The 26,162-nt window shown below is 48.3% G+C and overlaps 1 protein-coding gene across 1 annotated transcript in view; it reads right to left on the reverse strand.

Moving 5' to 3' along the window:
- Window positions 1–793: 793 nt before the first annotated feature.
- Wwc1 (WW and C2 domain containing 1) overlaps window positions 794–26,162 on the reverse strand; it is a 145,427-nt gene continuing 120,058 nt past the window's right edge. The window contains exons 17-23 of the mRNA XM_015492560.1: window positions 24,834–24,925; window positions 16,804–16,936; window positions 15,459–15,623; window positions 8,932–9,024; window positions 5,072–5,305; window positions 3,122–3,243; window positions 794–1,562 (exon numbers count right to left, since the gene is read on the reverse strand). Coding sequence (XP_015348046.1) covers window positions 1,496–1,562; window positions 3,122–3,243; window positions 5,072–5,305; window positions 8,932–9,024; window positions 15,459–15,623; window positions 16,804–16,936; window positions 24,834–24,925 — 906 coding nt within the window. The 3' untranslated portion in view covers window positions 794–1,495. The remainder of the gene's footprint in view (window positions 1,563–3,121; window positions 3,244–5,071; window positions 5,306–8,931; window positions 9,025–15,458; window positions 15,624–16,803; window positions 16,937–24,833; window positions 24,926–26,162) is intronic.

The following is a 26,162-nucleotide window of genomic DNA, read 5'->3' on the forward strand; positions in this document are numbered from 1 at the left end:
TTTTTTTTGAGACTAGTTCTTGCAATGTTGCCCAGGTTGGCCGCAAGCTTCTGGGCTCAAGCCATCCTCCTGTCTCAGGCACCTGAGCAGCTGGGGTTGTAGGCATGTACCATGGTGCCTGCCGAGAGTCGGCACCATTTCTTCTTTTTACAGTGTTGGAAATTGAACCCAGGGCCTTGCATATGCTGGGCAAGGGCACTATCACTGAGCACCAAGAGCCTCCATTTTTACCCGGCTACCCACGTGCTTCTGATCTGGCTTGGTGCAACATACTTCTAGAGAAGCTGCTCAGGATGACATCAGGGAGAGCAAGGGGGACGAGAGTCTGTAGTGGTTGCTGTTTGTCTGTCCACAGCTGATTTCTGACTCACTGCAGTCGCTTCTGGAAAGTGGAGCCCTGTGAACATGAGGGCCCACGAGGGCATTCCTGATGTGACTCCCCCAGAGAACGCTGGCCTGGCTTCTTGCACAATACCACCCGTGCACTCCAGGACCCACAGCACTGAATCTGGGGGTGATGTGGATTAACACTCGCAGGAAGAAGCTGCAAAGTTACCTCTAAAGGTGGGGGGGTGGGACTCCACAGGAGAGAGCAGGCATAGAGAATACTGCCCTCTCGATCGGGAATTTTAATCTAATGAGCACATAAGCAGAGTGGGCAAAAGAAGAAAAAAAAATCCCCTTCCTCCCCCAGACTGGGGATGAGAGAGGAGGAAATGAGAAGAAAGAGAGAGTCCAAAATCAGGGAAACACAGACGGGAGGGATGGCAGAGAAAAAGCAAGAGGGAGGAGATTCTTCTCAAAGGCCACTTTATTGATGGAGACACAACTGGATGGAGTTCTCCGCAGCCCTCCCTCACTCCCATCAGTGGCTTCACGGGGCATCTGAGAGCAGTGTGGCCCATCGCCAGCCTGGGCTGGATGCTCGGCCAGCTCTGCGCTGCCCACCGCAGTCAGGCGGCCACATAAAACACGTCACAGCTCATGAAGATTCATGGATGCACCTCTCAATCCCCAAAATGGTGTCTTTGCATTTTTTTTTAATATTATACAAAATATGTTAACTAGGAAAGGTTAGCTGTGCTGTGTCATCTGTAGGACGTCCTTTCAGGATTATCGTCCCTCAAACATGACTTTTTATTGCAGGAAAACCTCTAAAAGGTGTGACTGTACAAAAAAAGGAAAAAAAAAATCTAGATTTTTAGGAAGAGCAGTAACTTAACACTGCTTTAGTTCATTTAAATTTTCTTTCCCAAAAATACATTCCTAAATATACAAACTATACAATCTTGTCATTTTTAATGCTGGTTTTTTTTGTATTTTTTTTTTAATAATAACAATAAAACCCAAACTAAAAAAATCGGTTCATTTTCAAACCAACAAGAGCTAGAGGACTTGTGACTCAGTACCTTCATATAACACCACATAAATAACTTTAGCCACAGTCAACATTCACAGCGTGGTCAGAGGGACAAAGGGAATACTTTTCTGGTGATTAGACATCATCTGCGGAGAGAGCTGGGATGTTCATCCGAGGCCGGGTGAAAAACGCCATCTTCTCCCTGTAAAGAGGCATCCCTTAGGGCGGGGCTTGGGGTCTCTTGAGAGATGTTCGGTCCAGGATCATTCTTTCTCTTTGGTGCCTCGTGCCTGTTAGCACCCACACTACCACTGGGCTACACCTGCATCTTCGGGGGCGGGGGGCTGCCCTAGATGTTGTAGGATGTTTAGCAACGTCCTTGGCCTCTAACCATGAGTTATCAGTAGCCTTCCAGGGTTCCAGGTGGGATAATCAAAAATGTGTGGATAATGGGCATGGTGGTGCACACCCGTAGTTCCACCTACTCTGCAGGCTGAGCTGGGAGGACTCTTTGAGCCCACAGAGTTTGAGACTAGCCTGCATAACATAGTGATATCCTGTCTCAAAAAAAAAAAGGACACTGCCAAATCAAATGTCCCTTGTAGGGAGCAGAGGGGCTATAAAATCATCCCTGAATGCTTGGGTGCAGTGGTACACCTGGCTCAGGAGGCTGAGGCCAGAGGATCGTGAGTTCAAAGCCAGCTTCAGCAACTTAGCAAGGCCCTCAGCAACTCAAGGAGACCCTGTCTCTTAAATAAAAAGGGTTGGGGATGTAGCTCAGTAGTTAAGTGCCCCTGGTACCAAAATAAATAAATAAATAAATAAAAATCCCTGGTTGCAAACCACTGCTTTAGGGGACACTTTTGTATGACCAACCATACAAATCAGAGGCATCTCCGAGTTTGAAAGGGCACTTGGACCTGGGCTCAGTGATACACACCTATAATTCCAGCTACCTGAGGGGCACATATTACGAGTCTAGCCTGACCCAACTCCATGAGACCCCATCTCAATGTAAAGTAGGGAAAAGGGCTGGGGATGCAGGTCAGGAGTAGAGCACTCAGGTAGCACGTGTGAGGTCCCAAGTCCAATGCCCCATACGGCAAGAGAAAGAAAAAGGTCTTAGGGTGACTTCCAGCATTTCTTTGTTTCAGATTCTCCATTTGTTAAAAATTTGAGAGACACCCAAACATAGTTAAATAAATTATAGAATATTTTAGATATTTATATTCCACAAAGGGATCTCTTTAGTACATACACAAATACATGTGCTTTGTCTGGAAAAGACAACAGAAGTCGAAACCCAAGGTCCTTTGTGGGTAGAAAGCCCAAGCCAAATGTCATTTAGGGGCTCCTCTGATATGCCTGAGTCCAGTGTGGCCAGAAAGTGGATCCCTGAGATCCTGGCAGGCAGCAGGCAGGGCAGGGAGGCCCTGCGGGGTGGGCAGCTACGCCCCCCAGGCTGACTCATCATTCAGCCAATCCCGGGCAATCACCAGTGATGGAAACGCTGGGAGGGGGGGGCCTGGAGCAGGTGGCGCGTTCATGAACAAGAGGATCTAGCGAATTAGCTGGAGTTGTGTGGGGACAGATAAAGACAGGCGGGGGACGAGTACCGAGAAGCCCAGACAGGCAGCGACGCTTGACAGAGGATGAACATCTGTCACAGCACGCGCTACAGCTCTGCTAGAGACCCATGCAGGGGACTAGTGCAGCGAGGCCGGGGAAGGAGGCCAGGGCTGGTGAGGGCCGCTGACTTACCTGAATGACTGTACTTCTGGGGGCTCCTTACAGCTTTGGCCGCGCAGCCTGTGCACATCCTTCGCGGCCGCCCTCATCATCTTGTCTGTCTGCAGCTCACCCTTGTGCTCTGTGCGGTCCATCTGGGGGGTGAAGCAAGCAAGGCCTTGAGGTAGTGGAGGCCTCCTGGCCTCTAGAAATGTGTGCTGCCTCATCTAATCCTCAGGCCACCCCGGGGGGTAAATTTTGTAATTCCTTCTATTTATCAACCAGGAAACTGAGGCTTAGGCATGTCAAGAAATTTCTTTAACATCAAATAAGTGAAACAAGGTGAAAACCCGATTCCAAGTCATGCTGTCATGCATAAGTGCTGTAGGTCCTTTATGATCCTTTTACTGATATAAACCTACGTGAGGGCATTTGAGAAAGAGGCCATGGAGAGCAACACACTCTCCTCATGTCATACCCTTGAAAACATGGCACAAAGAGTTTTGGTCAAGGAAGCCATCATTTAAATGGGTTGTTAGAAGAAGTAATAGATGTACTGTTTTTACTATTTGAAAGCACAAGTTTTCTTAGATTGTGTTTTCTTAAGGCAGGGCATATATGTGCCTGTTTTCTCATCTGTTTTTGCTATGACTACCAGGAAGCTCAAAGGTAACAGTAACTACAATTAGGTTACATTAGGTTTGGGATATATTTACTTCCTTCTCCTCCTTAAAGCTTTCTAACTTTATATTCCCGTCCCCCATGCTCTTCTTATAACCCCATTTATAAATATATTATAATATATTACTAATAGGGAAGAAACAAACATTTTTGAGTTGCCAGTCAGTTTGAAGCTCTTGGACTAGTCCAGATGGAAGAAGTACAGCATCATCTTACTGCCCTAAGATATCACTGCTTGTACCGAGAGCTAGGATTTTGGCTGATGGCCGGTGAGATGATCCAGGTAGACCCCATTTGTCTGGCTGTGTGAAGAGGGAAGCAGCAAGGTCTTTCTTGCTGTGGTGGCAAGCAGAAAGAGTAGCAGGTATTATTTATTATAAGCAAGTCAAATATGGTCTCTGTATATTGGTCCTATCCTGTTTATTTCTTCATGATAGTCTGGAATCTGCTGGCCTAGAAGTCTGGTGGTGCCCAACTCAAGTTCTCACCTAATTATTTTACATACAGCTCAAGTAAGCAAGCAGGTCTTTTAGCCACTTGGAACCTTCCTGCTTTGCAAGACCTGCGAAACCGAAGGGAACATCTGCTAAACATGGATGAGATGAGTCCGGAGCTCTGAGAGATCCTGAACGGCTCCTGCACTTTGGAATTCTCTGACTCCCAGACTGCTCATCGTGTTGCTGAGGGGACATCATCTAGATGTGTAAGTCTCCTACTCATTGGGGGTTTCCTTGCACTGTCCCACCGGGTAGCAGTCCGCAGCGCCTTTGGAATTCTCAGGCTATGAGGGGCTTTGCCTGCATGTAAAACCTGCCGAGAGCGCAGCCCACATAAAACCCACTGTGTGCTACTGCCGCCCTTTGATTCTTTTTCCACAATCAACTGGAAATTCCTTTCACTCACTACAGCAGGAAACCCCCTCACCCAGGCGGGAACTCTAGGGCATCTTGTCAGCCCAGAGCCCGGCAGATCAGCTCTCATCTCCGTAGCGGGGTGTGGGGCAGTGGGGCTGCTCGCTGGGACTGCCTGCCTGGGCAGCCATGGTCAGGGTCCCAGCTTTACCATGTTGAAGCACATGTCGGGCTTGGATTAGGTTCCGGATGTGCATGAGCAAGGAGGTCAGGCAAGGGAACGCATCAGTCCTAAGGACTCACACAAACGAGTCAGCCCCCCAACATGCCTCGTGGCCGCCTCAGTAGTGGGCAAAAGGATACCTGGGTCCCTTTGCGGATGGGAATGAAGGGTTCTTGGACCTAATGGACCTTGAGTGGGTGTCTTGGGACCCCTGGAGACGGCACTCACCCTCTTCTCTAGCATCCTCAGCAGCAGGCGGAAGCGCTCGTCCTCGCGCAGCCACTGTGGCAGCTCCTTCTCCCCGTGGCTCTTGGCTTGCTCCAGCCGCTCCTTGAGCTCCCGCAGCACTGAAATCTCCTGAATCAGTTGGCTGTGCCAGGTTCGCGTTGCCTGCAGGTCCAGCTCAAGGTCCAGCGAGGTGCGGATCAGGCGCTCAGTGCGCAGGGATTTCCCAGAGGAAGGCTGTGGGGTGGTGGGTGTTACCAGTTACCAGCTGACTCCCCCCCAGCGAGGCGCGTGGCGCTCCCCCAGAACCCCAGATCCCCTCCCTTGTCCTCCTTTGGAGCCCTGATAGATGCTCCGGCTATGCGGCTTATGCTTGTTGGGCATCTACTGTGTCCCTGGCATCAAGTTTGGGGATTTATGTCCGTTGTCCCATCTCATCTTCACAACCCAACTCTTAGGATCTGCACTACAGATGAGGCTCACGGTGGTTAAATCACAGAGCTGAAGTCAAGCTGAGCCTGTCCCCTGCGGTGATCGCAGGCCCCACCCACTCACTGTACAATGAGTCACTTCAAGCCTCAACATTTATACCTGGCTAATGGATGCTGGCCCCTGTCCTGTTCTGCAGTGGTTTCCTCCATGCAGGCCTGATCCCCTGGAGCAGAAGTCGGGTCTTCCCACCTGTATGCCTCTATCTATGGCCCTCTAGTGTTTCTGCAGTCCTGGGTTCATCCCCAGGGCCCTCCTCTTTCCTTAAGGCTTTCCTCCTCTGCCACATCCAGTCTATCTGGTTTGTGGGCATACCAGGGACAGGGATGTCACCTGAACCTGGTCAATCAGGATCTCAGTGCAGGGGTGAGTATGCTGTCTAAGCCCAGCCAATAATAATCATTGCTGGCACTTTGCTCAACCTCTTGGAACAAAGGCAACTTCTTTACACAGAGGGTTGCAAAGGCAGCAAGATATACCTGGAAGTGATATAACATGGTCATCTTTACCATCATATGGGGTGATCCTGCTTAAGAATTGAGCTATCTGGTAGGAGCAGTGATAATTCAGGGGAAATGAAGTCTGACGACATTGTTTCAATTGCTGGATTAATCCAAGCCTGAAGCTAGATTCGTGGCACAGATTTTCCTTTCTTTCTTTCTCTTTTTTTGTTTTTGTTTTTTGTGGCACTGGGGATGGAACCCAGAGCCCTGCATGTTCTAGGCAAGCCTCAACCACTAAGACACTTCCCCAGTGTTACTGTTTGGTTCTTAAATGTCCCCTAAAGTCCCATAGGCTGAAGGGTTGGTCACCAGCCTGTGCTGCTATTGGGAGATGACAGAACCTTCGAGAGGTGGGCTGAGTGGAAGGACCTGAGGTCGCTTGCAGTGTGCCCTTCAGGGGGATACGGAGACCCCAGCCCTTCCCTACCTCTCCCTTTTGCTTCTGGGCTGCCATGAGGTAAGCAGCCTTCTCTGCCACACGTCCCTGAATGATGTACTGTGCTGTCACAGGTCCAAAAGCAACAGGGCCAAGTGACCATGGGTTGAAACCTCTGAAAGTGTAACCCCAAATAAACCTTTCCTATTTTCAAGTTAAAAGTCCAGCTATTTTGTCCCAGCAGCAGAAACCTAACTAAGATACCCAGCCTGGACTTTTCCATTAAATGGGACAGTAAATTCCCTCGTTTGTTTTTAAGGTGCATTAGAGTTGGGTTCTTTCGCCATCTGTATGCAGAAGATCTTGATTAACACAATCATCAATTCTCCCTCCATCAAAACTAAAGAATGACTAAATGGCTGTAAGAGGCAGAATCCTCAGATGGCTCCCAGTATTTCCAACCTTAATATACTTGCCCTATATAATCTCTTTCCCTTCAGCGTGGATGTGATGGGATATGTCACTGGGTGACTAATCAGTTGACTTTGAGTTAATCAAAAGGCAGATTATCCCTGATGGGCCTGACCTTATCAGGTGAGCCCTTAAAAGATGGATTGAGCTCTTCCTGGCTGGGTGACTCTGCTGGCCTTGAAGAAGTGATGCATGTTACAGAGAGGGTCACATGGCAAAGACCTAAGAGTGACTTCCAGGAATTGAGAGGGAGCCTGTGGACTGCAGCTAGTAGGGAAACAAGGAACTGATTCTGCCAACAACTTGAAGGAGCTTGAAAGCAGCCCTTTCCCTGGTCAAATCTCCAGATCAGGATGCAATCAACACCTATACTTCAGCCTGCTGAGACCCTGAGCAGAGGACTCAGCTAACTTGTGGCCCAACTCCTGACCCACAGAAACTGAGGTCATAAATATGTATTATTTTAGGCTGGTAAGTTTGTGGTAACTTGTTATATAGCCTTACAAAATAGACACAATGACCAGTAAAGGGGTTTGAGATATGGTATAAGAAACACTAACTAGAAGACCTCTCCTCACCTTGCAGGGCTGACAAGCAGTTTCAGGAACATAAATTAGCTCCATGCAGAGGTTCTAGAATGCTTCTCTAGGGTGAACATTATCTGGTCTGTGCTTATAAGTGAGGGGGGGCCAAAGGAGCCCGGCTGAGTGATCTATGCGGCTCAAGTTCTCAGAGCAGCTGTGTGCTTTGCTATCACCAATGTCCAGTCTTGCCTGGTTGGGCTGCCACAGAGGCACAGTTCAGGCAGCAAGGAGAAGCATGGACCCAAGACCTGAGCCCAGCCTCTGGACTCTGCTGTTCTTATGGGCTCAGACCCACCATTGGGGAGCCCCTGAGTGGGCCATCCCCTGGCTAAGGGCAGGATCTGTAGGGCCTGCCTGGAAGGGAGTGGTAGGAGCAGGGGGTCAGGTAGGAGTTGCGCAGCAATGTTTCTGCAGGAAGGGCTGGATCCCTCACACAGCTGAAAATGTCATTCCCAGTCTAATGACTTAGATTGACGGTGAGTGTGGGCTTGGAATCTTCATAGTGAACAGGATCTGCGACAGCAGATCCACCGGGTGGAAAGGTAGCCTGTCACCTGAGGCCACATCCACAGTGCCACCCTGCCTTTCTCTCACACCTTCTCTGACTGCTTTCCCTCTTCTGCCCTCTCTGCTGCCTCTGTAGACTTTCTGGGGACAGGGAGAAAGGTGGCACTAGGCAATGAAAGGACCACATTTTTGTGTGTGCAGTGCTGGGGACGGAGCCTAGGGCCTCATGCATGTTAGGCCAGTGCTGTGCCAGAGTCACAGCCCAGCCCCGGACCCACTCCCGTTTCTGGCTGTCCACTGGCAGGCCTGTAGGAGAGGTAGAGGGCCTTCCGGGCCTCAGGGTGAGGTCTGCTCTCCTCTCTGGCTCTTTCTTTAATCTCTTTCTGACCTTCGGGCTCCTGGGTTTCTTCTGGTTCTGCAAACGCACCAGACAGAGGTGCTTCCCAGCCATGTTGAAAGCCCAAGGAGGAGCATCTCCTGCAGTCCTGTGGTCAGAGTCCTAAGAAGGGGTCCCTCCTTTTCTGAATGCCACCCCCTAATCTTTCAGCCCAGTTGCACTGGGGCCTCTTCCCTGTTCCCACCTGATTCCAGGAGGTGCTGAGCATGATTCCATCAGACCAGGTGACCATGACATCTGGGTTGGTTCCTAGTGACTTTGATTTCCACCCTGGTGGTCAAGCACACATACCCCTGGTCTCATCCATCTGTCCCAGTCATAAGGCTATGGTCACCCTTGGGCTCTTTCTCCAGTGCTACACAGGCCTCATTGCTCCCAAACTTCCATTTGCAAATGCCACCACCCTGTGAGGACAATGCCCTTCAAGCCAGTGGCCAAGGAGAAATGGCCACTCAAGAGGGCACGTGTGGGCAGGATGCAGGCCTTCTGGAAATAAAGGCGGAGTGGACACACAAATAGCTTCTGGTGGCTCTTACCCGCTTCATCCTGACGCTGCGCCGCTCCAGGGAGTTTCGCACAAAAGGTGGCTTTTTGGAGAGAGTGGAGCTGTCACTGTCGCTCCGATTCAGCTGCCAGAGAAAAGGGAAGTCAAGCATGGTCAGAGCACACTCTGGAAGGAGTGCTGGGGCCTGCAGGGATGTTCGGTCGTCCACTCTGCCCCATCCTCCCTCTCCTCGTGCAAACACCCCGTTGCCTATTCTGAGCTCGCTGTGGCCTCCCTTTTCTTTATTTGCAAACCAGCACCCCACAAACACTCACTGAGCATTTGTGCATGACGCTTGCTGCTCTCTGCATGACGTGGAATGAGAGTCCTGCGACAGCCACTGTGATGGGAGCACCACACTTTACAAACAAGGGCACAGACTGTGCCTCAGATTGGTGAGCTGATGAACACCCAGCAGGGTTTGACAACATCAGCGTCGCCGTAGGACATCCTGTCCCCTTGACTTGTGACACAAAGGGCTATTTGCATCACCTCTTCCCTGTCAGCCACAGAACCCATCTTAGCTGGCTCAAATAGAGCCACTATCAATGCTGACATCTGAAGGTTTGGGGTGTAGCTCAGTCTGAATGCTTGCCTAGCATGCTGCAGGCCCTGGGTTCCACCCCCAGCACTGCAAACCAACTCCCCACAAACACAAATAAAAAGCCCAGCTCCAAGGCAAAGCCTGGGGTCTGTATCTGTGGAGTGGTAGGCAGACAGGGGCTGGAAGGGTTAAGCTGATCATAATTCTCCTCCTGCAGGATCCCCCAGTGCCTTAGTCACTTCCACTCCCACACAGGGCTCGGATTCTCATTCATGGTCAGAAACCAGGTGTCTGGTCCAGAAGGGATGCTTTTCTACTGAGGGTGTCATCCCCCCTCCCAAGAACCAGAGAGGACTGTTGACAGGAGGTGAGAGCAGGTGGGGCTCCTTTCCCAAGCTGTTTCCACAGTCGCCAGGGCTGGCCCAGGCCAGGCTACTGCACCTATCTGTCTGTCTGTCTGGCAGCTGTCAGTTCTCGGTGGCAGGCCTCTCTAGAGTAGCCTCTGGTGTTTTCATATTTGTGGTTATTGATTATTACTAATGATAGTGGCATTAATAGTCCTGCTGAGTTGATGAACATCGCAACTTCAAGGACGCAACTGGTGAAACCGGTATTGTGCCAGACAGAGCCTCAACCACAACCAGAAACAGGATGGCAGATGCTAACACCGATGATGGCCACTTGGATAAGCACCTACCAAGCACCAGGTGCTTCACCTACAGTTCCACTTAATCCTCAAACTAAGCCAATGATGGTCCAGAAGAGAAAGATGCTTTTACAGGTCACAAGCCAGAGCTCTTCAAACCAAGAGCTCAAGGCCTACTGGAAATGCCAGGGTCATGCCACTTCTGGCCCCAGCTGCATGTAGGACTCAGGAATGAAACCAGTGTGCAGATGGAAGGAGATGGTCTCAACAGCTGGGGTAGATTCACAGGGATGGAATGGCTGCGTGCGGTTCCAGAAGGGGACTATATCCCACACTAGGCAAGTCGAACACAGCATTGGAAGAATATATGTCATACCACCAGAAATGGGTGTCAGATAATTGACCCTTCAGTTGTGACTGCTGATGTTTCAAGGATCGTGTTGTAAAAGAGAGGGGAAAGCTACATTAAATTCTTGAACTTTGCTTTCTCTTATTTCCAGATTTCTTTTTCTGGGCACTGGGGATTGAACCCAGGGATACTCTACCACTGAGCTACATCCTCAGTCCTTTTAATTTTTTATTTTGAGACAGGACCTTGCCTGCTTGCTTCGGACCTCACTAAGTTGCTGAGGCTGGCTTTGAATTTACGATCCTCTTGCCTCAGCCTCCTGAGTCACTGAGATTATAGGCGTCCACCACCATGCATAGCTATTACCAGATATTTTAATGCCGTTCATCTCATACATGGCTGAGGATATCACTGCCTCATTATTACTTCCATTTACAGCTAGGGAAACTGAAGTAGAGAGAGGGACAGTAATTTGAAGTCACAGGGAGCCTGTTCAGGGATGAGAATTTTGGAGGGACTGGATCCACTGGTCAAAGTGGGTCAATCAGAAAATGGGAAAGTACAGCTGATAAACACCTGGGTGTCGTAGAGACCTGTAATCCACTATCCCTATCCTAGGGGACTTCAAAGTTAGGTGTGACCCCAAGCCAGGGAACCTAACCATGGGACATAGGACATGCTGAGGAGCCAAGAAAGAAACCACCCAGGAGGCAACACTTATTGTACAAAGGTGTGACATGGGCTAGGAGAAGGGGCTGCTCACAACTGGAAGCCCCTCAGGTGGTGGCTCTGGGTGATAGAAAGCCTACAGGTGCTGGGCTTTGTACTCAGCACCTGTGTGCCCTGGACCAAAGTACTTTGACATCTATTAAATGAGGTGGACACAACAGGCCTTGCAGGGAGATTTGTTAGTTTTTTTTTTTTTTTTTTGCAGGGGAAGGAGAGGTGTTGTCGATGAGCATTTGAAATCCCATTCTGTGGGTGGGCAAATCCACCTCATGATTCTCAGTGGGAAACAGCACTCTCCCCAAGCCCCAAGCCTTGCTTTCATAGCTTCCCTTCCACTGGGAAGGAGGACACGACTAAGCTGTCACCTGGATGCACCCTACCTTAAGTCCTGAATCACAGCCTGGGTCACTGGACCCAATTCTCTGTTATTGTGCCATTCAAATTTAAACAAGGTCCTCTCTCCCGCTACACACACAGCATGCTTGTCAGTATCTCAGGGAAAGGCCATTAGTGAGGAGCAGTGGCAGTGGCAATAGCAGCAACTAGAGGTGGCCAGTGGGGACAGAAAACTGGGGAGGCTTCAGCACAGCAGTCCCCTCCACCTTGGGGATCTATTCCAAGACCCATCATGGATGCCTGAAAGTCACGGGTAGTACTAAGCCCTATATAGACAACATCTTTCTTACACCTACATACCTGTGATAAGAGTTCATGTATAAATTAAGCACAACAAGACATTAACAATAATTTACTGTAAGATTTAGCAATCTCAGAATACAACACTCTTCCTTTCCTTATTAAGAAGGGAATGTTCACCTTTTCACTGAAGGAAGCAGTTCACAGCTTTCCTTCGTCCATTCTTAATGGCCAGCAACACTGCTCTTGCATTTTAGGGCCATTATGAAGTCAAATAAGGGTTTCTTAAACATAAACACTGCAGTAGCTGACAGTTGAACTGGTAACAGAGATGGCTACTAGAGACTCATGGGAGAGGGTAGTGTATACAGCATGGATACGCTGGAAAGGGCTAATTCTTGTCCCAACTGGAATAGAGTAGGGTGGCTTGAGATTTCATCACGCTGCTCTGAATCATATGCAATTTAAAAACGTATAAGTTACCTCTGGAGCTTTCTATGTAAAGTTTTCAGACTGAGGCTGATTGTGAATAAGTGAAACTACAGAAAGCAAAACTGCAGATAAGGGAGGACTAATGTATTGAATTCCAGAGGCGGCAGTAAGACTGGCTGGGCCACATCCTGCAGCGCATTGTATTATCCTCCCCTGGTTGGCTTCATGGAATACTTTTACCTGTGGTCTAGTCTGCCTTGTTCCTACCTGACTTCTCAGGCTGGTTATATAGCCTCACATTACATATGTGAACTACCTAATTTCAAAAAATTTCCCCTACATATTCTGCTCAGTCTGTTGCCTTGGTGGTAGGAAGTGACGTGCTGTCAGTCAGAGACTAGAAAGCATGGAGCTGGTGGTGCCGTGGAGGTAGGTGGGGGCACCTCCCTAACACTGTCTGTTGGGAGTTTGTTGATGCTCATTTTGTGTATGCAAAACAGAGGGTGAACTTGCTACCTGTTGTTCCTGGGGAGATGTACTCCATGCCTAAAGAGTTTGAAGATAAATGACAGGAAAATACGCAGGATGTTGTAGCCTGCGATTTCTTGTACCCTTCAGTAAGATTCAGCAGCAAAGAAGGAAAAATATACGGCATTGCCAAGAAAGGCCCCTTATGGCACGTGGTCCATGCTGACTGGGAATCTCTTAACTCGCAGGCTTGCATTCTGGCACAGATCATAAACCACAAAAGGGCTTAGCCAAGTACCGGATAGTTACAGATGCATAATAAAAGAGAGCAGAGGTTCTTGTTATTCCAGGATGCCAATCTGGGAAAAGGGACACTTAAACCCATTTAAACAGGAATTTGACAGTACAAATTGGTGGGGTAAGAAATGGAAAGTCCAGTGGTCTATTTTCAGAATATAGTGTTTCATCTTAGATGTAAAATTACTGAGAGAAAATCAGCCAAGGAGGAAATAGAACAAATGGTTACCAGCACTTAACACCTGAGTGTGACAGATTCACAGTCCCTTGACAACCAGGAGGAACGGGGAGGGGGCCTGCCTGACCAAACAGAGATAAACTCCATATGTGCCCAAATGCACTCAGTCCCACAAAGGCCTTCCTGCCACGGGAGAACAAAGGGAGGTGAGGACAATTCAAGGTGTATTTCTTTAAATAACCCAATAAGAGACAGTAAAACTAGGTGACATTAGGGAAGACTGTGGGCCCCATTTACTCAGCCAATGAGGACCTGGGGAGGTACCACGTGTTTAGGGGTAAAATGCTGACTGTGACATTGCTGGGGGTTGTCTGCTCACCCCCCAGAGGCCTGATCTTACAAGACCTTTGTCTCTCAGTCCAGGCTTTGGGTTTGGACAGGTGAGTGAGCCTCTCACAGAAAGTGAGCTTTTAGTTAGAAAAGATAAACACGTTGCAAAAGTTATTCCATTTTCTATCTCCTGTTTAATAAAATAACAACTGCATTCTAATCCTGCTGAAAAAGAAGGAGGCCAACTTCTTTGGGTGTGATTTTTTTTCTGATGAGTGACATTTTTCCTTCCCATTTGATTTCCACTGCACGTTTATAATGGTGGTAATTTCGCAAAGAGCCGAGGGTCTTATCTGATCTTAGCAAATGGTCTCAGGAGAGGGAAGGGCAGGGTGTGAACAAGGAGGAAGTAAGTTGTTGGGAATTATAATAATAACGTGGATCAAATGCAGATGACTGAGCCTTGCACATTCTTTAGCTAAAATGATCCTATGAGGAAGAGGGAGACCCCATCCATATGAATCACTGACAGCAAGTCAGATGGGGTTTTTGTTACAGGAGCTGGTGGGTGTTGTGTGGTATACAACGAAAAACCAGTGACATCTTGCAGCAATCCCAAACCAAAGTTGCTTGCATGCTTATGCTAGCAAAAGTCCCTTTCAACGTATTTACATGGAGAGCATCAAATAGACAGGAAGCAATCAGATAAACACCCCTCCGGTGGGAAATGACAAGAAAGACCTCCAGGCTAGACTGATTCCTCTGGCCGGACCCCTTTCAGGTTTCAGATCTTGGCTGTTGGGCGCCTGGTTTGGCCACTCGGATTCCTAACTTCTGGCATTTAATAACTATTTCTCTTTCCATTACTTTCTGTTGCTTGGGAAACCCTCATGTTTCAAAAATATACACAAAAGAAAAAGGAAGAATATTTAATCACTGACCATGAGTAAATACTGTGGATATTTTGGTATAGACTTTCTAGTTTTTTTTTCTGTTCGTACTATTTAATTTATTATTATTATTTTTTTTTTTTGAGAGAGAGAGAGAGAAAATTTTTTTAATATTTATTTTTTAGTTTTCAGTGGATACAACATCTTTATTTTATTTTTATGTGATGCTGAGGATTGAACCCAGCGCCCTGCGCATGCCAGGCAAGCACGTTACCGCATTAGCCACATCCCCAGCCCAATTTATTATTGTTTTTTAAAATGTTTTGGTGCGGGCTGGGGATGTGGCTCAAGCGGTAGCGCGCTCGCCTGGCATGTGTGCGGCTCGGGTTCAATCCTCAGCACCACATACAAACAAAGATGTTGTGTCCGCCAATAACTAACTAACTAACTAAATAAATAAATATTAAAAAATTCTAAAAAAAATAAATAAATAAAATGTTTTGGTGGTATTGTATTGGAGATTGATCCCAGGGGTGCTCTACCACTGTACCACATTTCTTGTCTTCCCCCCCATACCAGGAAAGTCTTTACTCTCTTTTATTTCTGAAGGCTCTTTTTATTTTGAGACGGGGACTTGCTACATTGCCAAGGCTGGCCTCCAGCTTGAGATCCTCCTGCCTCAGTCTCCCGAGCTGCCGGGATTATAGGCGCACACCACTGTGCCTGGCTCCTCTACTTTTAAACTTAACTAAAGCTAAATCATCCTGTGCCTATTGCTTGTCATTGGCTTGTTTCATAATGTCATTTTCTTGTGCCACTAAATAATCCCATCAATCAATCAAGCAAGCAAGCAAAAGATCAACCCTATGAAGTGGGTCTGTGAACCTGACAAAACCAAGGCTTCGAGGACCCCCCCAACTGGAGGCTACCTGACAACGTGAGGATCCAGATTGGCATCCAGAGCTGGGTGAGGGTCTTAGTTACCCAAGGGAAGGAGGAAGGTGCCCGAGGCTAGCTTACCCGGCACACGTACTGGCTCTGGGGCCCTGGGGAGAAGGTCTTGGAGCGGATGATGGTGCTTCCCCGAAGAAATGGCCCTGGCGATGGGGTGCCCACACGCCGGTCCTTGGGCCGCACCACTGTGGGGGATGGGGCCACCGTGTCCGTGTTGGTCTCTTTGTCCACCTGAGGAAGAAGTCGCAGGCTTGAGGACACCATGTCCACTGAGTGTCGGCTACCCACCCCGAGTCTACCCAGCCACTCTCCACCTGACCTGTGCCTCTTTGCCGTGGGCCCACAGGCACAGCAGGGTCAATCAGCCCAGTCCTGCCAGAGCGGTGCCCAAGGCTGGAGGTGCCCATTCTCATTCTTCCACCCGTGGCTGGGGGGCTAGCGGGAACCCCCAAATAAACTCACATGGTGAGGTACCTCGGGCACCAGCATCCTGGGCCTCACGTCCTCATGACCTATGTACCCCCACATTTTGACAAAGACATTCCCCAGCTCTCCACTGCCCCGGTCCAGAACCACAGATTTTTTTTTGAATTATAGAGGCCACTGCCAAGTCTCCTTTTTAAAACAAAGCCAGTGGGTTTTCTGCTGTCCACACACAGCAATCCCAGGTAAAAGAAAAGCAAGCAAAAGCACTTAAGCTCAGGAACTCTGTTAGCCTGAAGAGCGCCGTGGTGTGATTTTGAGAAAGGTTCCCTGTCTGGCTGGAGAAAATGTAAAGGGGAGCTGGAAGGGGGGCTCAGCTTCTGCTCCAGCCACTTGTTCAGGTGCCTTTGGAGCACGTCACACCTGTAGCTCTACCCTGGGGGTCCTGTTCAAATGCAGTGGGTGCTGTAGCTGCAGGTTGGAGATCTCTATGGAAAGAGAATCCTGCTACAACACTCCAATGCCGCCAGAAAGCAGGAGGCAAAGGAATGTGGCTGGACTCCCTTTTCTCGTTGTACTTTGGCCCCACCGAAATGAAGACATCTATTCTTTGGAAGCCTCTGAAACTATCTGCAGATTGGTATTACTGCGTCCATCTTAAAGTCGGGAAACAGAGGCCTGAAAGGGATGAAATCACCTGCCCCAGATGACAGAGGCAGGGAGTGACAAGGCCAGGGTTTGAACCGAGACCATGTGACTGTAAAGCTTGAGGTGCATCCAGAGAAACAGAGGAGCCACAGAGAGCAGAAGAAAAGAGACAGCCTCTCCTGGTTTACTGTCACCAAAATGACCTCAAGTCACTGGGGCAAGGGATGCTCCTTAACAATTTACTGCAGGTGGCCTGTTCTGGTAGCCTGTCCCTTGATGCTAGATGATGAGACCTTGCCCCAACCTTTTCTGATTGCCAGGGCTCAAAGGCTCTTCCTACCTTCAATGCCGGGTGATCGTCTGGGGAGGCTTTCTCTGCAAAAAAATCTTCTTCTCTCTCCGCTTCCTCCCCCTCTTCGTCCTCCTCCTCCTCAGCCACAGCCTCATTCTCGCAGGTCTCCTCCTCGTACCTCCTGCAATGACAAGACACTGTGGTTATTATCCCAGAAGCCATGCCACTCACCTGCATCCAGGGGAAGTGCATCAGGAAAAAAAAACTCCCAGGCTTTTTCATCATTGAGAGTACATTATTTTCAAAATCCCCAATTTAGGGCTGGGGATGTAGCTCCAGTGGTAAACACCTATCTTGCATGCATGGGTCCTGGGTTGGATGCCCAGCGCTACAAGAATACAAAACACCCAACTGCAGTGAGGTGTGATTTATATATATCAGCAAAATGCATTTTCAGTGTACAGCTATCAAGTTTTGATCAGTGTACTCACTTGTGTAACCACCACCACACTCAAGATCTACAACATTCCATTGCTTTAAAAAATTCCTTTGCATCTTTCCCAATCTTCCCCCACCCCTGAGCAACCACTGATCAGCTTCTTATCATTATAGATTAGATTCTTCTACAGTTCCATGTAAGTGGAATCAGTATGTATTTACTTGTCTCTGGCCTCTTCTGTCAGTATAGCGTTTTGGAAGTTCCCCCAGTTCCTACAGGCATCGGTAGTTATTTTTGTTGATGTGTAATATTCCCCTGAGTGGATATGTTGCAGTTTGTTTAGTTTTCCATCAGTTGACCCACACTTGGATTCCTTTTTGTTCTTAGCCATTATGAATAAAGCTTGTAAGACCATTCACATACATGAATTGTGGGCCGATACAGGTTTTAATTTCTCCTGGATATTATATGAATGGGCTGGAGCACTTGAGGTGAAATGCTACAGTTCTGGAGGCTGAAGCCCAAGATCAAGGTGTCGGCAGGTCTGGTTTCCTCGGAGGACCCCGTCTTTGGTTTGCAGAGGACCACCTTCTTGCTGGGTCCTTACTTGCTCTTTCTTCTGTGCTCACACGTCCCTGGTGTTTGTGTGTACAAATTTCCTCTTCTTATAAAGACACCCGCCAGACTGGATTAGGCCTCACCCTTACTTTAAAAGCATCCTGTCACCTAGTTGCTTCTTCAAAGGCCCTGTCTGCAAATACAGCCACTGCCTGATGTGCTGGAGGTTAAGGTTCAGTGAATGAATGTGGGGAACTTGGTGCAGCCCATGACACATACATAATCAAGAGCAGATTGACCGGGTCATCCCGTGAATATAAGTTTATCCTTTATAAAACCGAAAGTGACTCTTCAAAGTAATTTTCTCGTTTTATACTCCCACCAGCAATAAAATGAGAATTCTGGCTCCTCATTAACACTTGGTCCGTCTGTCTGTCCTTCTGTCCTTCCTTCCTTCCCTCCTTCCTCTCTCCCTCCTGTGTTGGGGATTGAGCCTAAGATCTCCAGCGTAGCAGGCAAGAACTATACCACTGAGCTGCATCCCAAATCCTTGTTGGTCCTTGAATTTAGTCATCTACTACACCTGGGTTATAGGAGATCATTCTATATTATGCACATGAATCCTTTGTCAGGTATTTTTATTGTAAAATATTTTCTCTAGGCCTGTTCATTTTTTTTAGACGGTATCTTCCAAAGAGCAGAAGTTTCTAATTAGGATGAAGTCCAATTTATTCATTTTCCTTTTACAGTGCTTTTTATGTCCAGAGAAATCTCTGCCTTCTCTGACATGGGGAAGAATTTCCTATAGTCTTCTTTTAGAAGTTTCACAGTCTCAGTTTTCACTCAGGACCCATTTGTGTTATTTTTTGAACACGAGGTGAGATATGTGTCCGAGTTAACTTCTTCCCCACGGGGCTTCCTGTGCAGCACGACTGGCTCAAGAGAATCTTCTTGGCGACATCCTTTACAGCCGTCCTCTGCCCTTGGACTCCTGGGTGGGAAAGATTTAGTGTGACAAATGGATTTCCAGTGTTACACAGTCATTTATCTTGGGCCTCATCTTGACTTCTCAAACACGTATAAACCTGCCAGGCTTCTGAGCAGCATGACATGGGCTTGCCACGCTGAGCCCACAGAATTCTAGACAGAAGCGGAGAATTCGACGAGGAGCTGGCTCATCAAGGCTGAGGGCGAACCTCAGATGTCCCTGAGGATTTCCCAACAGGGAGAAGGGATCCTGGGTCTCTACCACCAACCCTGCCATGCAGACACCTGGGACCTCAGCTGGGGATTCTGGCCACAGAGGGACCTGTCCTTCCCTTCTTGGCCCCAGCAGCTCCTCCATCTTCTCGTGAAGAAGACATGGAGCCTGGGAATCCATGGAAGCCCCTCTAGAAAGAATGCTGCATCCAGGGGAAGTGCATCAGGAAAAAGGTCAGCAGCAGAACTCGGTGCTTTTGGTGCTATGCTTCATGGTTCAACAGCGTTGGGAGAGCTCAATGCACTTCACAGACTCAAAAAGCGAGGGGCACAGACCCTCAGGTTCCATGTGCCAGCAAGGGCGCTCAGTGGTAGCATCAAGTTCCCAGGGGGATTTGTCCAAGCCCGTTGAGGCTCGACCACGATGGCAGTCTCTTCCATTTAACTGAATCTGATCTAAACATTCCAGGTCAGGGGGAAAAGCCCACTCCATCTCAACGGCAAAGAGAAAAATTATTAAAATACACAACATCTTTTCACCCATTGCCATGGCAAAAAAAAAAAAAAAATCTGATAATATCAAGTGCTGGTGAAGGTAGAGGAGACAGGCAGATCACGGGGCGAGCATAAAGGAGAGGAGGGAATGTATACTAGGAACAAGGGCTAGCGGCGTCTTTTAAAATAAAAAGTATACATATGCTTTATTTTTATTTATTTATTTATTTATTTTTGCAGTACTGGGGATTAATCCCAAAGGAGCTTTCTTTACCACTGAGCTATATTCCCAGGCCTTTTTTTCTTTTTTCTTTTGAGACAAAGTCTCAACTAAGTTGCTGAGGTTGGCCTAGAACTTGCGATCCTCCTGCCTCAGCTTCCTGAGTCACTGGGGTTACAAGTGTGTGCCACTGCACTCAGCAGAAGTGTACATAATGTTGACTGGGCATGGTGGCACATGCTTGTAATCCCAGTGGCTTGGGAGGCTGAGGCAGGAGGATCATAAGTTCAAAGCCAGCCTCAGCAACTTAGGGAGGCCCTAGCACCTAGGTGAGTCCCTCTTTCAAAATAAGAATTTTTTTAAAAAGGCTCGGGATGCAGCTCAGTGGTTAAGCACCCCTTGGTTCAATTCCTGGTACCAAGAAAAAGGACTCATAATGTTGATTTAAGTATAGTAGTTCAATTAAATCGACCATCTGAAAGGGGGCAAGTTAAGGAAACTCTCAATCACTGCTGTGGGAACATTTTCTGTACTAACAGAGACATTTGGGAACTACTCTATCACGGCTACTATTGAAATATAAAACACGCATGCGCTGGGGCTCAGAAACACCACTTCATATCTGCCCTAGACAGGAACACACAAGTTCCTGAGAAGGTAAATAGGATGGTTCATCCGTCTAGCACGGTTGTGATTATATTCTATGTTTTCTAATAATCTTAATTTTATTTTGCTATGGCTCTTAAAAAAATTATAATTCTCTGCACTAAACAAACCTAGGTAAGGCCCCCTGTCATCCCAAGGACTCGGGAGGCTGAGGCAGGAGGATGGCAAGCTTGAGGCCAGCCTCAGCAACTTAGCAAAAATAAAAAGGGCTGGGGATGTAGCTCCATGGCAGAGAGCCCCTGGATTCACTCCTCAGCCCTGCAAAACAAACAAACAAACAAACAAACAACAATAAAAGAAACCTAAACAAATAAAAAGAGGGAGAGACATGCCATGCTGGACCCTTGGGCTGAACTGAAGAGTGTAAATTAGAAGGCAGAGCTGGCCTTTGGCAGAACTCCACCTGGGACTCCAGAGCTAGGCAGCCACCCTGGGACCCAAAGAAGCCTCCAGCTTGGGGGGAGATGGCCGCAGATGGACGGACCCGCGAGGCAGCTTGGGGGATCCCCGGGCCTCTTTGTGAGTAAGAGGCTGGGGAAGTTTGAATGGCAGGGGGTGGGGATACAGGGGGCCCCAAAGGGAGAGAGAACAGAAGGCGGTTGCTAGGAGACGGCTTGAAAAGTCGCAGCACAAGCTTGGAATTTAGCGGAAGCCACTGATCTCGTGCCAGCGTTTTGGGAGACAGGTCCTGGGCCTATTTCTGGCATCAGATCTTGGGCTGTGTGAATTACAGTACAGGGTGACACAGTCGTGCCAGAGAGTAGGGTGGGGGTGGGGGGGGAGGCAGAGGCTGAGACAGTGTGGAGGACCCTAAAATAAACAAAAGATCCCACAAAAATTCCAGGAACCTTGCTGTACTCTTTCTCACAGGGAGAAACAGTCCAAGAGGACTAATAGAGAGGTCAGCAAGCTACAGCTGGTGGGACAAGTCCAGCCCACTGATTTTTTTTCTGGATAGTCTAAGCTATGAATCGTTTTTATATTTTAAAATGTCTGGGAAAAAAAATCAATAGGAGAAGACTAATTCATGGCAGGTGCAAGTGATATGAAATGCAAATTTCAGTGTCCGTAAATGACATGTCGGCAGAGCACAAACAGGGTTGCTGGTCTGCAGACTGTCCAGGGGCTCCCATGCCACAGAAGCAGTCTGGAGGCGCTGCGGCAGGATCCATATGGCCCACAGAGCCGACGATATTTGCCATCTGGCCTTTTCCAGAAAACATTTGGTGATCTCCGGAGTCAAAGATATGAAGGGAAGCCTCCTTCTGAGACCAAATATACAAAGTGGGGCTTAACAGAAAGATCTTCCAAGAGTCAACGTACAGCTTCCTCTGGGTCAGGGTCTGTGTTAAGTGCTTACGTGCATAATTTTATGGACTCTGCAAAATCCCCATGATATAATGGCTATCTTTAAAATCTCTGCGCACAGATGAGGAAACGGAGGTTTAGAGTGGTGGTCCTAACCAGGTGTGAGGTACACACCTGTCATTCTAGTCATTCAGGAGGCTGAGGTGGGAGGATCATAAGTTCAAGGCCAGCCTCAGCAACTCAGTGAGATCCTATCTCAAATAAAAAAATAAAAAATAAAAAGGGTAAGGGATGTAGCTCAGTGGTAAAGTACCTCTGGGTTCAATTCCCAGTATCAACAAAACAAAATAAAACCAACATAAAAACAACAATAATAAAAAGAGTGGTGGTCCTCAGCCCAGGCGGCACCTGTCAATCACTCAGGGAGCTCAGACCACACCCCAGACCCAGCATGCCCCAGGAAATTGGCTGAGCTAACCTCTGAATGCTTATCTGTCTGGATTCTAAGCACAGGAGCTGAAGACCAAACTCTACTTCCTCCCAGATGGCAAGATCCATAGGCAGTGGCCAATCCTGGCTGGGATCTCTTGGCCCTAATAATATTTTCTGTCACTTACTAAGTGTCTACTATACACTCTGTAGTTTGTCTTCATTAGTGGCTTCTCTTCCAGTCTTTTCCAGAAACCCTGGGTCTTAGGTATTTCCCCACCACCCCAGTTTTCAGGGGAGGCTCAGTCAAGGTAAGAGGAGGTGAGGGTAAAGACGGGAAGGAGGCGTGGTTAGCTCCCACGGTGCTGGTGCTGCTCTGCTTCTGTAGTTTCTGGAGGTTGGCTGAGCCGAGTCCACTTGCATCCGCTTTCTGCATGTGTGTTATTCTGCAGTAAAACCGCACCTGTACTCTCAGGTTTGCTGCAGTGCAAGTGTCCATCATCAGGCGAATGGATGAAGACAACGTGGCATGTATACACGGGGAGGACCTCGGGGCCATAAATCTTGGTCATCTGTGAAACGTGGGAGGGTCTGGAGGGCATTATGTTGAGCTGGACAGGGAGGTGGAGGGGGGAAGAAGAGAGGTGAGGGGAGGGGTATGAAGTCATGCATAGACAGGAGGAGCCAACTGTGGTGAGCCCTGGACGGAAGTGTGACCATGGCCAAGCATGTACAGTGCGTGTCAGAAGAGTTAGGAGAGGGGACTCCGAAGGTGTCAGCACAACGAAACGACAGCTGTTTGAGGTGATGGATATTCTAATTAACCTGATGGCATCATTACACAATGCGCATATGTCTCAAAACAACATGGTCCATTTGTACAATTATTGTGTGTCAATTGTAAAAAGATATTAGAAAGTGCTAAGGTGACACACAAAAAATGAAGAGGGCAGGATTGCCACCCTGGTCAATGTCAAGGGTGCCACGGGAACTTTCTGCTTGTGAGAAGGAATCACAGAGCATCAGGTCAGAGTGAGAACGCTGCCCTCCCTTCAGTACCTGTCCCATCAAGGAGACAGTCTCCCTGGCAAAAGCACTGAGACACTGGCTCAGCTCCTTTTTAACATGGAGCCGGAAGATGTCAGGCCCAGCTGTTTTCATTTTGTTATGCTATGATTTCCACAGCTACCTCCAGAGGGGGACCTGGCATCTGGCCTATTTCATATCCATTCCTTCTTTTTTCCTTTAGTGATGGACATCTGATTTTTGAACTTGTAATCAACAGTCCTAATTTTCCAGTCTCCCTCGAAGTTGGGCAGGCCAAGTGGCGGACTGGACAAGAAGAAGCAACCAGAAGTCATATGACTGTCCTGTCTGCTTCCTGGTGAAAAGGTGCACAGGCATGTCTCTTCTATTTTTTAAAATGAAACTAGGGCTGGGCTAGTTGAGACTACCAGCCACACTGAAATTATGTGCAGGGCTGGACATACAGTGTAGTGGGAGACCACTTGCCTAGCAAGCGCAGAGCCCTTGATTCAAACCCCAGTACCACAAAAAATGGAAAGAAAAAAAAAATTGTATGTGGCTTAATTTTATCTGTGGGGCTGGAGATTAAAAACCAGGGCCTTGTACATGCTAGGAAACTGCTTTACCACTAAGCTATACCTTCATTTCCCAGAGGCACATTCTTTGGTTTTTCCTCTTTCCTGACTAAAGACTGTGTGAGGGCAGGTAGTCCAAAGCCATCTTGGGCTATCAAGCAGCCCGGATGACGGAGGTCTCATAGTAAAGACAGCAAAGCAGAGAAGAGAAGCCTGGGTTCCTAACAACATAATCATGCTAACAGAATTGGAAACTTTCTTATATTCTTTTTAAGTAACAAAGAAACTTATTTATATTATTTTGCTCCCTGTTCTAGCAGCCAAATGCAATCCTTACTGATGAACTTTTAATTTATGGCATATGATACAAATTTTTCATTTATACCAATAAAAAATTTAATCAAAAAGTTGTTGACCAAAAGAAATGTCAGCCGGATGTGGCAGCACACACCTGTCATCCCAGTAGCTTGGGAGACTGAGGCAGGAGGATCTCGAGTTCAAAGCCAGCCTCAGCAACGGTGAGGTGCTAGGCAACTCAATGAGACCCTGTCTCTAAACAAAACAATAAATATGGCTGGGATGTGGCTAGGTGGTTGAGTGTCCCTGAGTTCAATCCCTAGTACCCACCACCCCTCACCCCAAGAAAAAGCAAAAGAAATGTCAGTGCAAGACAATGAATAACATTAGGTGTGACCTTGCATAGGTGATCCATGGAACACAAAATGCCAAATTGGGAAGGGATAATTTTGAGGGTGGTGGTAGCACTGGGGACTGAACCCAGAGCTGTGCATGCTAGGTAAGTACTCGGCCACTGAGCCACATCCCTGGCCCTTTTCTTAAATTTCATTTTAAGACAAGGACTCACTAATTTGCCCAGGCTGACCTTGAATGTGGGATCCTCCTGCCTCAGCCTCCAGAGCAGCTGGGATTCCAGGATATTAGTTCCTAATATCCCTGTCCCTCCACACCCAGAGGGACAGGGATATTAGGAACTACCATACCGGCTATGGTGTCTTGTTGCCTGTAGACAGTCCATGAGGGGAAAGGTTCTCAGTGTCCCCAGGAGAACCTGTCTGTTGGTTGCCCTAGTGTTTGGGGATCTCATCCCTGGACCCAGGTCCAAACCCAGTGGCCCTGAAAGTCCAAGGGAGCGCTCACTTACCAGCTGTCTCCCAGCGCCCGTGAGCTGCTGCTGCCCTCCTGCCTCTTCTCCAGCTCCACTGCCGTCTGCTCTAGCAGGGCAGACACAGCGTCCTGCAGAGACCAAGGGTTAGTGGAGGGACCATGGATGCTGCCCAACCTGCCAGGAGTCTGAGCATCTGAGAGCCCTGACCCTCCTGGGGAACTGAGGGTGCAAACTGAAGTCCAGCGCGGCCAGGTGTCTTGCCCAGTGTCACTTACATCCCAGAACTACAGTTCCTGGTTCCTCTCCCTCCAGAGAATAACCCTGTGGTGCATGTGGAACTGCTCAGTAGAGTTTTGGAAGGTTAAGTGAGAGAATCACAGGTCTGACTGTGAGGAGAACAGAGATGTCAGGGAGACCAATGCGTGTTCCATCAGTAACCCAACGACATGGGAAGGACCAGGATCGCATGTTTGGGAACAGGAACTGCAGCAAGCGTGGGGGATGGCATTCGGGGAGGGCGTCCTGGAGGAAGACCGTCTCTACTGACTGGTGTCTGCAGTGAAGAAGCGTGAGTGACGTGAGTCTCCTTTAAGGGTTGCCATGGAGACCAGTCGACGCAATTTATATACAGTACCCAGAAGAGCACCTAGCACACAATTGGCACTCAGCAAAGGGGAACTGAGAGTAAAGCAAAAACTAGGACCTGCAGTTTTCTGGGCCCATGGTGAATTTGCAATGGACCCTGGGAGCACAGGTCAGAGTCTGGATAATTCCTGACATTTTTCTTTTGGGAAAGGAAAGAAAGAACAAAAATCAATTGAAGGCCTGATACTGGCCAGGAACGAGGTGGACAGTTTATACATAGCATCCTTTTAATCCCACCATGATCCCGATAGGCAGGCGTTACTGTCCCCCTGAGGGATGGGACGGAGGCAGTTGTGCGTGAGAGTGGAAGGTGCTTACTCAGGGTCAAGTGCTAGAAGGGGGAGGAGCTTCGTTTCAGGACCTTGGCCAGCTCACTGTCTCCTCGGAGTGAGGGGGCGGGGCAGGGTGTGCCCCTGAGCTTTGCAGCTGGTTGATGGACATTGATAGTGTAATTTTGGTTCATCTTTCTGAGCTGTGGGGCACTGCATGTAACAGGACAACACTGGATACAAAGGGAGTACAGAAGATGACAAGAGAAGACCAGGGGAAAGAGAAAGAGAAAACAGACTGAACCCGGAGCCTCATCTCTAGCACACTTGACCTATTCAAATACCCGAGACGGTTTCCTGCCCTTTGAGGTCCACACCCGCTGGCCAAGTAGACTACCGGCCAGGACTCAGGGGAGCAAGACTCTGTCGTTACAAAGCACTAAGACAGGAA

Source organism: Marmota marmota, unplaced genomic scaffold (assembly GCF_001458135.2).
Source record: "Marmota marmota marmota unplaced genomic scaffold, marMar, whole genome shotgun sequence".
NCBI classification, from domain to species: Eukaryota; Metazoa; Chordata; class Mammalia; order Rodentia; family Sciuridae; genus Marmota; species Marmota marmota.